Genomic DNA, 15,990 nt, shown 5'->3' with positions numbered 1-15,990 from the left:
TGAATGCAAAGCTCAAGGACTTTAGGACCTTGCTCTTATCCATGCTTAAGCTTCAAATGGAAAACACTAGACATCCTAATCAATGTTGAACTTGGGAAGAGGCCATGGGAAACTTGGATAGCGACCTTAACTTGAAAAAGAAAGGAAAACAAGCAAATAAAAGAGAAAAAAACAAAATAAACAAAGAAATGCATAAAGACAGAAATCCAACTAAGAAAATGAAAACTAAAAGAAATAAAGAGTAAAATCAAGGAATTAAATGAGTGTCATAAATAGCACAAAATTCAACCTAAAAGGAATTAAATGAGTGTCATAAATGACACTCATCAGCGACGGGTCAAGGAGCTCCAAGATGAGGTCAAGGACCTTAAGGAGAAGATGGAGCCCCTTTAAGATGCGCAAACGAAGGCTGATAATCTTGGAGAGATGGTCAAGTGACTCAAAGGGCGGGTGCAGAACTAGGAAACCAAACGTAGGACCAAGTACAGGTCTCTGATGGAGGAGGAAAAACAGGCCTTGGTCAAACAAATGATGGATGATAACGAAGCCATCATGAGTGCGGCTTGGGCAGCTATGCAGCTTTCAGCCGACTATCAAACTTGGAAGGTTCTCGTTGATAAGGCAAATGACGAGTTCAAAGCTCGACTCTTTAAGGAATCTAAGGAGGCGGCTACCAAGGAGGCGGCAACCAAAGAAGCCAAGGAGGGTTCCAACTCGTCAAATGACTCATCTTCTTGTAGGAGTTTATAGGTGCGAATGCGGAAAACATGAATCATATTCATATAGCACCTAATCCCAAGATCATGCATAACACATAAATAATTAGAATTAATACCTTTAAAGCGTGATTCCACGTGCGATCGAACTAGAACAAGGGAGATAAAGAACCTCAAGCGTGATTCCTCTACTTAGTCCACAGGCACAAATTAAGTCCTCCACTAATGCTATTTAGTTGCAATCGAACACTTCAATTGACCTTATATGGAGTAGACAAGCAACAAACAAATCACGAACCACCACGAAGGGAGGGGATTGGCGTGTGGTACAGAGAGAGAGAGAGGTTTTGGATTACTGGTTGCTTGGTGCACAATTAACTGTTAATTGTGTTGTATCATTCAACCCTAGGCATGGACTTTACTTATAGATCTCATCTCTAAATAAGAGTCCATGACAAAGCCCAAATCCTAACTCTAATCTAACTATACTAGCCCAATCCAATTCATGATTGGTTACTTGTTCATGAGGCCCATAAATGGGCCTCTAACTTGCTTAACCCAATACCTTTGTTATGTGACCTCATAGGATCCATTCTAGTGGGCTTTGGACTATTTAACTAGCCCAAAGGTTAATGATCATAGTCTAGCAACAGATAATGACGACCCAAAAGAACAAACTTCTTATCTCCATAATAGTGTTCCTTGATATATCTAGTAATTGCACTTATCGAAGACAGAACTCCTTCAATTTCCCACTTGTCTGAGACCAGTGCACAATATTCAAATTCCTTAAGTCAATGTGTGTCGATTTGATAATATGATTGCATCTCATGTCGTGATCATATCAATCTACAAATCTTTTCTTGAGAAACAGAGTTAGAATTACAAAACAAATGATTACATTGTAATCCATTTGAGTACGGCCATACATTTTCTGAATTCTCCCTCCTCAAGGGGCCAAGACACATTCCTAATTAAATAGGTAGACTCAATCCAATCTTGTGGCCTGGCAACCAAGGCTCCCACTCAAATCATGAGGTAACCATGAAACACCCTTTATAATCTCCAGTTACGGGAAGACGTTTGAATGTACACAGTTACATCAATCATTAAATGGAATTAATGTTCCACTCATGTCAAAGGAATCCACTAAGATATCCAGAAGCTCTATACTTGAACTTCAAAGTAGGTTTATAGTTTGATCATGCATCATTCATGCATACCCATGTGATTGACCGAGCTTCACTACGCTCCTATAGCCCAAGAAATAGCGATATCCAATCAATCTTACATGCTAGTCCATTTAAAGAGATCATTTATGTCCACTTTAATGACTCTAGACTAGGAACTGGAATAATATATTGGTTTGGTTCACCTGTGGGGTTTCATTCACCAGGTTATTTAAATAAATTAACCTGACAAGCCCATCAATCCATAATTATTTTGGACATTTTATTTGATATTGAAACCACAATTAAATAAGAGAAATGATAAATTTCTGATTAAACATAATTCTGCAAATGAATGTATTACATATGTAACTTATTTTTCTCCAAAAACAAACACAACTTCTAATTACATCATTTGCCTCAATCCAAATGCATTAGTGTGCTTTTCATGCTTAGGCAATGGAAAGGGTTTAGTAAGTGGATCAGAGACATTCTCATCCGTATGAACTTTGCACATCTTGACATCTCCTCTGCCAACGATCTGTCAAATGAGGTAATATTTCCTCTCAACATGTTTGGATTTAAAGTGTGACATACGCTCCTTTGATTGAGCAATGGCGTCATTGTTGTCACAATGCAATTCGATTCCATTTTGAGCACTTGGTACGATATCCGGCTCAGTTAGGAACTTCTTTATCTAAACTGCTTCTTTAGCTGCTTCAACAGCAGCCAAATACTCTGATTCTGTTGTAAAGTCTTCAATAGTGCTTTGCTTTGAACTTTTCCAGCTCACTGCTCCTCCATTAAAACAAAAAATATATCCAGACTGGGATTTAAAATCATCTCTATCTGTTTGGAAACTCGCATCTGTATAACCTTTGACAACCTACTCATCTTCGCCACCATATACTAGAAACATTCCTTTAGTCCTTCTCAAGTACTTAAGGATGTTCTTAGCAGTTGTCTAGTGTGCTTCCCTGGATTTGCCTGAAATCTGCTATACATGCTTAGAGCATATGAAACATCCGGCCTTGTACAAATCATGGCATACATTATTGACCCTACTGCCGAAGCATAAGGTATAATCGCTATATGTCTCATCTCGTCTAGTGTAACCGGACATTGAGATTTACTTAGCGTAATGCCATGAGACATGGGGAGAAATCCTCTCTTGGATTTTGACATCTCGAATTTATCAAGAACCTTATCAATATAAGTCTCTTGACTCAGCCCAATCATCCTTCGAGACCTGTCTCGATGAATCTTGGTTCCCAAAATGTACTCGGCGTCACCCAAGTCTTTCATGGAGAAAAAACTCTTCAACCAGTCCTTGACTGACTCAAGCATTGGTATGTCATTCCCCATGAGGAGTATGTCATCTACATACAAGACTAAGAAAACTATGCTGCTCCCACTGAACTTCTTGTATACACAAGGTGCCTCTTCACTTTTGAGAAAACCAAACTGTTTGATTGCTTCTTTAAAACGAAGGTTCCAACTCCTTGATGCTTGCTACAATCCATAAATGGATTTTTGAAGTTTGCATACCTTTATAGGATTTTCTTGATCTTCAAAACCCTCAGGTTGTGTCATATACACTTCCTCCATCAAGAACCCATTAAAGAAGGCGGTTTTGACATCCATCTGCCAAATTTCATAATCGAAAAATGCAACAATCGCTAGAAGAATTCGAATGGACTTAAGCATTGCTACTGGAGAAAAGGTTTCATCATAGTCAATACCATGAATCTGTTTGTATCCTTTTGCAACTAGTCTTGATTTATAGATGTAGGCATTTCCATCCTTGTCTGTCTTAATCTTGTAAACCCACTTGCAACCAATAGGTTTTACCCCATCAGGCAAGTCCACCAGGGTCCACACAGCATTTTCAGACATCGATTCCATTTCGGATTTCATGGCCTCAATCCATTCATTTGAGTTGGGGCTCACCAAAGCTTGCTTGTAGGTAGAAGGTTCCTCATTCTCCAATAAGAAGATTTTAGAATCCTCAGTTAACAAAACTTCAACAAACTGTTTGTTTCTGATTATGGCAGACCTACGTGGGGTAGGAGAAATAATAGAAATATTCTCTCCAACTTCTTAAAGATTTTCGCATGAATTAGATTCAAGTGGGACGATAAGAGTCTCGCTAGTCGAATTAGCTTGCTCCGACTCATGATTAATCGACTCATGCGCCCTCGCCTCTTATGTGGTGTTATTTACAACCATTTGTTGCTCGTCTCGAATTTGTTCGAGAACCACTTTACTCCCACTTGTCTTTCTAGAGAGGAATTCCTTTTCTAGAAAGACACCATCGCGAGCAACAAACACTTTGTTATCTTCGCGATTGTAGAAGTAATACCCCATTGTTTCTTTTGGATAACCCACAAAGAAACATTTGTCTTATTTAGGGTGTAGTTTATCGCCTTGTAAACGCTTTACATAGGCTTTACATCCCTAAATCTTGAGATAAGACAACTTTGGAACTTTTCCAGTCCATAACTCATATGGTGTCTTCTCAACTGCTTTGGATGGGCTTCAGTTCAGTGTGTTTACAGCTGCTCCTAATGCATATCCCCAGAAGGATATGTGAAGATCAGTAAAGCTCATCATGGACCGAACCATATCTAGTAAGGTCCTATTCCTCCTTTCTGACACCCAATTTAACTGTGGCGTCCCTGGAGGAGTTAACTGTAAAAGTATTCCACAATTAATTAGATGTTCATCAAATTCTTGGGTTAAATATTCACCACCACGGTCAGATCGTAATGCCTTGATTGTTTTCCAAGTTGGTTTTGTACTTGATTCTGGAATTCTTTGAACTTTTCAAAGGCTTCCAACTTCTGATTCATTAAGTAAACATATCTAAATCTGCTTAAATCATTAGTAAAAGTAACGAAGTATCTATATTCACCCCTAGCTTTTAAACTCATTGGTCCACACACATCCGTATGTATGTGTCCCAAAAGATCACTTTCTCTTTCACCTACACCCGTAAAGGGTGACTTAGTCATTTTACCAAGCAAGCATGACTCACAATTTTCAAATGATTCATAATCAAAAGAAGAAAAGAGTCCATCCTTATGTAATTTCTGGATGCGCTTTTGGTTGATGTGACCAAGCCTACAATGCCATAGGTAAGTTGGGTTTGAATCATTTGTTCTTTGCTTTTTATGATCAATGATGTAGATATGAGTTGTATATTCTAAGACATACAAACCATTAATTAATTTTGCGTTAGCATATAACATATTTTCTTTAGAAATAAAACAACATTTGTCTCTTATTTCAAATGAAAATACTTCATAATTAAAACAGGAACTGAAATAATGTTTTTAGTAATTGTTGGTACATAATAACAGTTACTAAGCACCAAAATGAGTCCAGTGGGAAGTCTCAAGTGATAACTTCCAATAGCAAGTGCAGTAACTTTTGCTCCATTTCCTACTCGAAGCATTACTTCCCCTTTTTCTAACTTCTTACTTCCTCTAAGGCCCTGCACGTTATTAACGATGAGAGCACCACAACCGGTATCGAATACCCAAGTGGAAGATGAAGTAAGATTAATTTCTACAACAAAAACATCAAGTAACTCTTTACCTTCTGTTTTCACTGGTGTATAATGGGGACACCCTAGTGTATGGCGAAGCCAATCACCACAATAGAAGCATTTGCTTTGTCTCCTCTTTAGGTACTCCTCAGCATGGTTGAGTAAAAGGTAGACTAATGTCACAGTCGAGCCCTCATCAGTATGAGTGAGTCTAACTATATCAAAACCATCGTGAAGTGACAACAAGATTATATCATGCTCGGAGTCATCATCGAACGGTTTCCCAAGGACGTCCATTTGATTGAACAAATAAATCATTTCAATGACATGGGTCCTTACTGACTGACCAGGCATGAGTTTCTTAGCCATTATCTTACAATGAACATTGTTAGCCTCATACCTAATACTGTCAGTCCAGGAATACTAAATCTGAGGGATCGAATTAACGACCTCTCTTAATTATGATCTTTGAAGCCTCCACTTTCAAATGCCCCAATGCCACCTCGACAGATAACACGAAGACATTGATACAAGTTGGTTACCTCATAGTGCCTGAATATTCTTCTCCAACAACTTGGAATAGATTCTAAAATGAGTTTTCTGATTTTCTCTACATCTGAAACAATTTCAGCATGCCTTTCAGCTTTATAACCCTTAGTATAATCGCTCTCAGCAGGTATATATAAACGAGATTCAAGCCCATGGCTTGTGAGAACTCTTCTCAACTCCCTTTCCCATTCCCTGAAGTTTCTGAGATTCAGCCTTAAATTAAGTTTCGTTGGCAAAATAGTGTTGTCGTTATGGTTATTCATCTACAAACAAAAACAAAACGAGGCAAAGTTCAATAATTATGTTTTAAAAATTTAAAGTAACATTAAGCGATGTTAATAGTTGGTAACTTTAAAAAATTTATTCAATTTTAATTGATCCCTATTGAATAAAATGATTCTAAGATTCTTTAATTGTGCAATAATTGACCGGACTTTAGCCCTACCATCAACCATTACATTTTCATGGTGAGTAAACTCTTTACTGATTACAACTATTTGTAATTCTTGGTTGAATAATTACCCATCACATGTTTAATTATTACCCTTAGCTGCAAGGTTCTAAACTCTTTAGGTAACCTCGTTGAGCATAACCAATCAAAAGTGTAAAGTTTGTTTTACCCCCACTCCCCTAAGATATAATATGACACCTAGCTTTAGCATGACCCATCATAAATATCGAAGGTTTCATCGGGTTTTTTGATTGGAAAAGCTACCTCAATATTATTGGGACCTAGATTTATTATGTTGTCATTATTTAGTGAACTCTAACACATCATCAATCAACATAAATAAAATATAACATGCATAATCTACTAATGCACAAATAAAACATGACATAGTATGGCCCCTTAATCCTAAGAAAAACTAATAAAGTAAAAAGCTCCCACTTGAACCTTCATGGATCTCATCCATCTTGCTCCTTTGGGCCTTCACTCCATGGATTTCTTGGACTAACTGCAACCTGTAATACTATTCTATTCTATCTACAACTTAAATAAAATAAAATAATTACAAAAATACCTAACGGTACGCAAACCGTATTTAGATTACAAAATTACGAAACGATGCATAGATCGTATTCAGATTCTATGGGCCATACTAGTATTTATATATAGCAATACATAATATCATATATTATAAAGTGCCACATAATAAATCACTCATCATGCTTTCCTAAACTATCACATTGAATGATCATAATTAAGGAAACATGGCACAAAATATCTCATATTTTTAATTAATTAATTACTGCAATTAGATAATATCATATATTATTTCTAACCAACCATAAAATATCATATATTTTAATTAAGGTAAGAGATAGAATCAAATCATATTTTAGTTATGGAAGATAAATCATATTTATCGTCCATGGTTATCCTAACTAATTTAGGAGATTCTATCCTAATTGCTAGCCAATCATATAATTTTAATTCAATTATTATCCAAAATAATTATGGATAATCTTATTAAATCAATCATTATCCAAATAGAATCTTTTGCTCCATAATTATCTTAGCAAAAATAACAACTTTAATTTTTTTAATTATCTTTTCAAAATCAAAACTTATCCTTTTAATTTTAATTTTGAAATTTGATTTTTATCCAAAAAAATAACAAAATTTTTTTTAAAAAAAAAAAACCGCGCCAACCACCGTGGTGTGGCCAACTGAAGTCGGCTACGGTGGCCGTACACCTTGCGGTGTACGCTGGCCTACAATGGCGCAAGAACAGCAGAAGCAGCACATGCAACAAGGTGGTGCACTACTGCGCTGCTCCTGTTCATCCCCTGCCCATCCCGCCCTTCCTCCTAGACCACCGCCGGTGCGGCAGTCGCCATGGCTGCGCCACCCAGCTGCGGCTGCCGCACCTAAAACCCCCTTTTTTAATTTAAACAAAACATTTTATTAAAATTAAAATAATGTGCTCCATCTAATTTTAAAACTAAATCATATAAATTTTAAATTCAATAATTTGATCATGAAAAATTCATAATTTAACATGAAATCAAATAGATTAAATTCTTTAAACATTTTATTATCGAATTAAACAAAACTAAAACACACAATTTCACAAATTAGGGTTTATAGTTTCGAATTTTTCGAAATTAGGGTGAGGGGGAGCGAAAAATCCGAGTGCTTTAGGGCCAAAATTCGGATCATTGAAGGCTAATTTGGAGCAAATTAAACAACTTTTAATGATTCTATATTGTTAAATCACATTTAAAATTATAATTGACCCATAATTAAATAATTCTCCCTCCTAATTGAATTAAAATGGTGGACTATCAAAGAATTAATATTCAATATATGTACATGCATAGGCTAACTGGTACCACTGTAGGAGTTTATAGGTGCGAATGCGGAAAACATGAATCATATTCATATAGCACCTAATCCCAAGATCATGCATAACACATAAAGAATTAGAATTAATACCTTTAAAGCGTGATTCCACATGCGATCGAACAAGAACAAGAACAAGGGAGATACAGAACCTCAAGCGTGATTCCTCTACTTGGTCCACAGGCACAGATTACGTCCTCCACTAATGCTAGTTAGTTGCAATCAAACACTTCAATTGACCTTTTGTTGAGTAGAACGAGCAACAAACAAATCACGAACCACCACGAAGGGAGGGGATGGGCGTGTGGTACAGAGGGAGAGAGAGGTTTTGGATTACTGGTTGCTTGGTGCACAATTAACTGTTAATTGTGTTGTGTCATACAACCCTACGCATGGACATTATTTATAGATCTCATCTCTAAATAAGAGTCCATGACAAAGCCCAAATCCTAACTCTAATCTAACTATACTAGCCCAATCCAATTCATGACTGGTTACTAGTTAATGAGGCCCATAAATGGGCCTCTAACTTGCTTAACCCAATACCTTTGTTGTGTGACCTCATAGGATCCATTCTAGTGGTCTTTGGAGTATTTAACTAGCCCAAAGGTCAATGATCATAGTCTAGAAACAGATAATGAAGACCCAAAAGAATTAACTTATTATCTCCATACTAGTGATCCTTGATATATCTAGTAATTGCACTTATTGAAGACAGAACTTCTTCACTTATGAGGACGAGGGGGATGATCAGGGGGAGGATGAAGAGACAAAGAACCAAGCGCTGGAGGACAAGGCGAATGCCAATGTTGAGAAACTCCCCTGATCTTAAGCTTTAAGTCATCTTTTTCTGCGGCTGAATGGCCTAATATTTGCTTTTCCGGCCTGCATGCCGAGTATATGTGTATCTTTACTGACTAAGGGGTCGGGTAATTGAAAAATCTCTGGCTTTTCTAACTAACCTTTGCAGTCGTCAATTTTAACGGTTGTTTGTTTTATATGAAGCATCTGGTTGTTTAACCGGTTTTATTCATTTTGATGTTTGTGCTTTAAAAAATTTTAAAGGTTTCATTTTTTTTATGCATAGAATTTTTTGCCAAGTATTTTTAATCTGTATAATATGCGAAGGTTCTTGCCCCTGGTCGGATGTCGGTTAGTTTCGGTTGAGTGGATTGATTGACTTAAAAATTATTGATACTTTAAAGAGTATGCATGGTTTCTAAGTCAATCAATCCTATGGTGATTGCCCCAAACCAAGCGACAGACAGCCATGTAAAGCAGGCGGTTTCATGAATGCATCCGCCCAAAGACCTTGTGAAATATAGATAAGCCGCTAAGTTTTTTTTACTTAGATTTTTTGTTGAAAAGAAATAAAAGAATTATCTGCCTGCCTTGCCCAGAGTAAGAACAGGCGGTAAGGTAGCCTTTAATATGAAATACTAGCCGTTTTCCGCTTGTGCTAGAACAATTGAAAAACTCAAGGCTTTTTAGATTTAAAGTTAGATTAAATCAAACGACCGCGAGCGCTGCCTTAGCGCATTTGGTAGGGCAGCCTTTTGTGTTCATAGAGCAATGTGCCACCTAAATGGGAGATGCTTCTCCCGATGAATTTTCCCAAATGGACGTCACTGATTGTCTGACTCATGCTGGAGCAGACAGTCGTACTCATGTTGGAGCAGACGGTAGTTTAAATAATATTCATCCGGCCATTAGCCTCGAGTAAATAGCCACTAAGTTATTGACTTAGCTTAAAAATTGAATGAAGAATAAATAGCCGCTAAGTTAATAACTTAGCTTAAAAATTGAATAAGTTTTGGGGAGACTGCTTTGGTGCAGTCGAGTCCCCTATTAAAGATCTTGGGTGTCTTCAGTTGGGGAAGACGATCCCTTTATAATTTTAACAAGTTATAAAGCATACAAGGTCGTCTGCACATTGTGCAAGCGGTAGCTCATAAAATCTCGACGTTGTCCGTTTGCACATTGTGCAAGCGATGTTCAAGCATCGTCGTCGGTTATTAATTGGTTCGTCTACACATTGTACAATAGGAGCTATAAAAGGTAAGTAGGATACGTCGGCTCATTATGCAGGCGACATCCTTCAATGTTGTGAGCATGATCCTTATGCACTTTGTGTAGTCCGTACTCAAAATAAAGTAAATAATACAAGTATGGAAATGAAGGCAAAATTTCATTAACAGGTCAAAAACTTTACAAAATTTCAGAAGTAGTACTTCTTTAAGTTATCTACAATCCAAGTTCTAGGTAGCTTCCTGCCGTCTGGTGTTTCCAGGCAGTAGGTGCCGCCGCTTACTTCTTCATAGATTCGGTAGGGGCCTTCCCAATTTGCGGTTAGTTTCCCTTGCTCATTCGCCCTACCGACTACCTCCATTTTCCGTAACACAAAGTCCCCAACTTTTAAAGGGCGCTTGTGTACTCTTTTGTTGTAGGCTCGAGTAATTCTTAGGCGGTAGATCTTATGGCACAAGGCATTGCCCATGCGCTCTGGGAGTGAGTCCAATGTCCGGCGCATTGCCTCTTAGTTTATCTCTTCATCACATAGCATAATCCGAAGAGTCGGCTCATAATGTTCAATGGACAAGATAGCTTCTACCCCATACACCATGAGAAATGGGTTTTCTCCAGTTTCCCCTTTTACTATTGTTCTGATGGCCCATAGGACGTGTGGTAATTCATCCGCGCGCCCAGGGGCCGCCAGCTCTTTCAATTTTCTTTTTTATGCCGTTTGAGATTAACTTGTTGAAGGCTTCGACCTAGCCGTTTGCTTGGGGTTGGCCGACTAGTTGGAGATCCTCTAATCTCCAAATCAAGTCTTTAATTGAGGGTCTCAAACTGAGGACCATTGTCAAAAAGCATAGAAATAGGCACCCCAAAACGGGTGATGATATTCTTCTAGATGAAGGAAATGACGTCGTTTTTCTTGATGTTTTTACCGCCTCCGCCTCTACCCATTTGATGAAGTATTCCACAACCACTAGGATTTAGCGCTTGATGCCTAGAGCAGCCGTATATGGGCCTCGGATGTCCATGGCCCATTTAGCAAACGATACTGGACTGTGGATTTCCATCAGGTTGGTGGCCGGACGATGGATTAGCTTGCCAAATTTTTGACACTTGTCGCATTTTTTAACCATCTCCATAGCGTCCGCCTCAAGGGTAGGCCAAAATTAATGCCGCGTGGCCTTAACAACTATGGATGTGCCACCTATATGAGAGGCATAGTTTCCGGCATGCAATTCTTCAAGAACTTCTTGCACCTTTTCTCGGTCACACACTTCAAAAGAGGCTTTAGGAAACCGGCTTTGAAAAGCTCTCCCTGTCTTATCTCAAAGCTTGCAGCCTATTTCTTTAGCACGGCCGCCTCCTCAGGTGAATCAGGGAGTGTGTCGTCTGTAAGATCTACCCGGATGCTATCCATTCAGGTAAAGCTTTGGTTAAGGACACTAATGGGCTCTTCATAAGATATACTTCATTTTTTCCATGAATTCCAAGAAGACTGACCGAGGCGTTTCACATGAGGCGGATGACGCCAGTTTTGATGGAGCATCCACCTGATTGTTTGCTGATCTGGGCACTTGACTTAGATTAAAGTCTTAAAGTGTCCCGGCTTCATCTTTTACCGCCTGCAAGTATTTGATCATAGACGGATAAGTGGCCTCATAAACACCATTATACTGGTTAACGACCAATTTAGAGTCAGAGCAGGCATCAATCTTTGTTATCCCTACCACCTTGCACATTCGGATGCCGGCTAGAAGGTCTTCATACTCGGCCTCTTCTTTTGAGGCTTGGAACTTGAACCGTAGTGCATATTCATAATTTTCCCCCTCAGGAGACTGGAAAATTATGTCTGCAACATAGTCGTTCATCGTGGAACTCCCATCCACATACACTTTCCAAACCTGATTGATATTGTCCGGCTCAGCCGGCCTTCAACAATAAAGTCGGCGAATGCCTTCCCCTTTATTGCCTTCCTTGGTTCAAAAGTGATTTCCAGTCCCCGCAACTCAATAGCCCATTTGAGCATTCAGCTAGAGGATTCCAGGGTCGTCATTGTCGCTTGATCAGTTAGTCAGTGTAGACTATAACCGAATGTGCGAAGAATTAAGGCTTCAAATTCTTGACAGCCATGTAAAGGGCGAGGCATATTTTTCGACCATGGGGTACCGAAGTTCCGCGTTTCTAAGAACGTGGCTAATGAAGTAGACCACGAGCTGGATGTTGTCTCTTTCAGCTAAGAGAACGACATTAAGGGCATGATCTAAAACAACCAGATACATACAGAGAGCCTCTTTAGGAAAGGGACTGACCAACCTCTAAAAGAGTGAAGATGAGTTTTTAGCTTTTAGAAGGCTACCTTAGCATCATCCCCCCATTCAAATCTAGTCTTTTTCCTATTCGCCTAGAAGAAGTACAGCCACTTGTCGCCTGACCGACTTAGAAATCTTCCCAGAGCTGCCAGACAACCAGTTAATTTTTTTACTTCCTTCATAGTACGGGGCGACTGCATGTCGATCACTGCCTGTATTTTTTTGGGGTTAGCCTCTATCCCCTTTGGTCAATATGGAATCCGAGAAACTTCCCTGACTCAACACCAAAGACACACTTTTTTGGATTAAGCATGACCTTGTGCCGCCTGAGTGTAGCGAATGTTTCTCGAAGGTCAGCAAGGTGATCCGCCTGCTGTTTGGATGTTACTATCATGTCATTAATATACGCCTCTACATTCCTCCCAATTTGATTAATGAAGATTGTATTAATCATGCGTTGGAAAGTAGCAGGCGCATTCTTCAAACTAAACGACATCACATTATAACAGAATAACCCCTAATAAGTGACGAATGTCGTCTTTTCTTGATCTTTTTTCCACAGGGAAATCTGATGGAAGCGTGAATAGGCATACATGAAGCTCATCTGGGCATGTCCGGCTGTAGAGTCGACCAAACTCTCGATATTTAGAAGTGGATAGCTATCCTTCGGACAATCTCTGTTTAAGTCACTATAATCCACACGCATGCGCTAAGTACCATTCGGCTTCTTTACAAGCACAATATTTGCAACCCAATCAGGTAAGTTACAAGGCCGAATGAACCTAGAATCAAAAAGCTTTTTTACTTCGAAGGCTGCCGCTTGACGTCTCTCCTCGCAATGGTTTCTTTTCTTTTACCGAATGGGCTTTTTTTTAGGATACACAACGAGTTTGTGGAAGGCAAGATCTGCGTTGATGTCTGGCACCTCTTCCACTTCAATGGCAAAGATGTCTTTGAATTCTTTCAGCCATTTGGTGCAGGCTTGCAAGAGCTTAGTAAAAGCAGTCGTTTCCACTTTAACAGTTCGCTCTGGTCGACTATCATCCAGAGAAATAACAATGTTTTCTCCAGCAGGCTGGGGACGGAGGTCATCTGACCGCTCCCTTGTCAGTTATTGCTATTGCTTTTCTTGCTTGACCGCCACCACCTAATCGTGTTTTCTTTTCTTAGCAACTGGTTGGGTCGGATGATCATTCTTAATATCATCAAGGTCTATTGGCTCTTTGCCCTGACCGGCTGCAGCTGCGCAAGGTTGACGTACGAGAGATAGCATTCTCAAGCCGTAATCTAGTCCCTGTTCAGGGAGCCAACAGTTCCATCATCCTTCTCATACTTAACAAGAATGAGAGCAGGGATAATGACGGCCTTGCACTCATTAAGAGTGGGTCGAATTAGGATAAGATTGTAGCGGTCAGCGCTTCAACCACCAGGATTTGGATGGTCATGTGCCAACCGCTACCTTCTTTCCCCAATCGGATGGGCAAATTAATGCGTCCGACTAGATGCACAACTCCTCCCCCAAAGCCCGCAAGGGTATGAGAGACATCCATCATGCTATCCGGCTTATACTTGAGGTTGGATAGACATTTGCGGCTGATGATATCTGAGGAGCTTCCTGTGTCAATCAAGATGCGACCAACCAACTGGTTGCCACTTTGCATTCTATGACAACAAGGTCATTGATCCGTGCCATTTATGGAACCTTTAGGCTATGTTTTCTTTATATTTCTAAGCTCATTTTTATTCGTTTATGTCGTGTTTATAGAGAATAATGCTCGATTTATGTGTTTTTGTGTTAGTTTAGAGAAATGCGTGCTTTTAATGGTTTTCTTATCATTTTATTCATTTCTCGGCTATTTCTCTCGCTTCTCTGTTTCTTTGTCTTGTTTTGTAGGTACGTTGAGTTCCCGCGGATTTAATAATCAAGGAGGGAGCTCAAGTGCATTTAAGGAATTTAACAGAGTCAAGTTAGGGAAGCCAAGCACGCAAGTCAAGCCAATCCAAGCAAGCTTTGCAAACTCGAGTTCCGAGGTGGCGATTCTGAGCGTCAAGGAAGCGAGCCTGAGCTCCTAGAAGCGCAGCAGCACAGCCGTGGGATATATGCATGGGAATTGAAAATAGCATCCAATAGGATCGATATGCACTTTTCGGAATTGAATTTGAGTTAGAAACAAAGGAAAAGGAAGGTTTGCAAAGTATCAAAAAGGACCTTTGTGCATTATTTCAGCCATATCTTGAGTTCTACAGATCGGATTGAAGTAATTCAAGTTGGGTTGGAAACTATACTTGAAGAGCTTTCTAATGATAGGTTGCACGCCTTAATACAATTCTTAGATTGTGAGTTACAGCTTGGTCATGCTAATCTGCCGCATGCGCGGGGTCTGCTGGCCGCGAGCGAGGGGGCTGTTGCAGCCTCTTAGCAACCATTTTCGACCAAGAACTTTGAGAGGAAAATCCGCGGCCGCGGGTTTGGGGGTTTTCTCTTCCGCGCGCGCGGGTTTCTTGGTTTTACTTGCGATTTCATTTATTTTCTCCTTTTGTATATATATTGTACGACCTTCTTTATTCTTCAGACATGAAATACTTTAGTTTAGAATAGTTTCTCTCTTCTCTAAGTAGGATTAGGGGTAGATTAGGAGTTCCTATCCCTAGATTAGGAGTAGTTTTAAAGAGAGAAAGTGATGGATTTCAATGGTGATTGAGAGATTGAAGATACAAGGGTGACAATTGTGTTGAAGATCTTCTCTATTATCAATGAGCATTCTTAACTCTATCTCTCCTTATTGCTTTGTTTAATTTTGATGGTTGATTCTTGATTTCTTTAGTTGATTGTTGATAGATGATGATATTTGAGTAGTTTTTGTCTAGGAATCGGGTGAAACTTGTATGATTGATTAATTGTGATTAATTTGGAAATTGTGTTGATTTATTGTTGATATTAAAGAATTTCCGTATATTTTCGACGCTTTTAAGGCCTATTTTCGACGGAAAAAAGCGTCGATATTTTTTTTCTCGACGCTTTAAAAAAGCATCGAAAAAACGTGAGTCGAGAAATTTGTAGGACACAAAAAAGCGTCAAGAATCTCGACACTTATTTGCGTCCAAATTTTTATACTAAGCGTCCAGATTTGGATTTTTCGCGCAACTTCTAAAAGTTTTCGACGCTTTTTCATGTCTATGATTATAAAGTTGTCGACACTTTTACTGTCCTTAACACCTAGTATATAATTTATCAACTTGTATATATTTTCCAAGTTGGCGACGCTTTTTAGCGACCATGTCATTAAAAAATGCTCTATACAATGAAATGCTTCGACAATTCCTTATAGAA

At 39.1% G+C, this 15,990-nt stretch overlaps 1 protein-coding gene across 1 annotated transcript; it reads right to left on the bottom strand.

Annotated features, from left to right (window-relative positions):
• Nucleotides 1–4,423: 4,423 nt before the first annotated feature.
• LOC110684929 lies at nucleotides 4,424–5,804 on the bottom strand. Its single transcript, XM_021861370.1, has 3 exons — nucleotides 5,188–5,804; nucleotides 4,687–4,756; nucleotides 4,424–4,576 (listed from the first exon to the last, which is right to left on the bottom strand). Exons 1-3 carry the CDS (start codon nucleotides 5,802–5,804, stop codon nucleotides 4,424–4,426), a joined length of 840 nt encoding a protein of 279 aa, XP_021717062.1.
• Nucleotides 5,805–15,990: the final 10,186 nt, after the last annotated feature.

The sequence above is a fragment of the Chenopodium quinoa genome, unplaced genomic scaffold (assembly GCF_001683475.1).
Source record: "Chenopodium quinoa cultivar QQ74 unplaced genomic scaffold, ASM168347v1, whole genome shotgun sequence".
Lineage (NCBI taxonomy): Eukaryota > Viridiplantae > Streptophyta > Magnoliopsida > Caryophyllales > Amaranthaceae > Chenopodium > Chenopodium quinoa.
The sequence above is the reverse complement of the archived record's forward strand: the minus strand, read 5'-3'. Positions and strand labels throughout refer to the sequence as shown.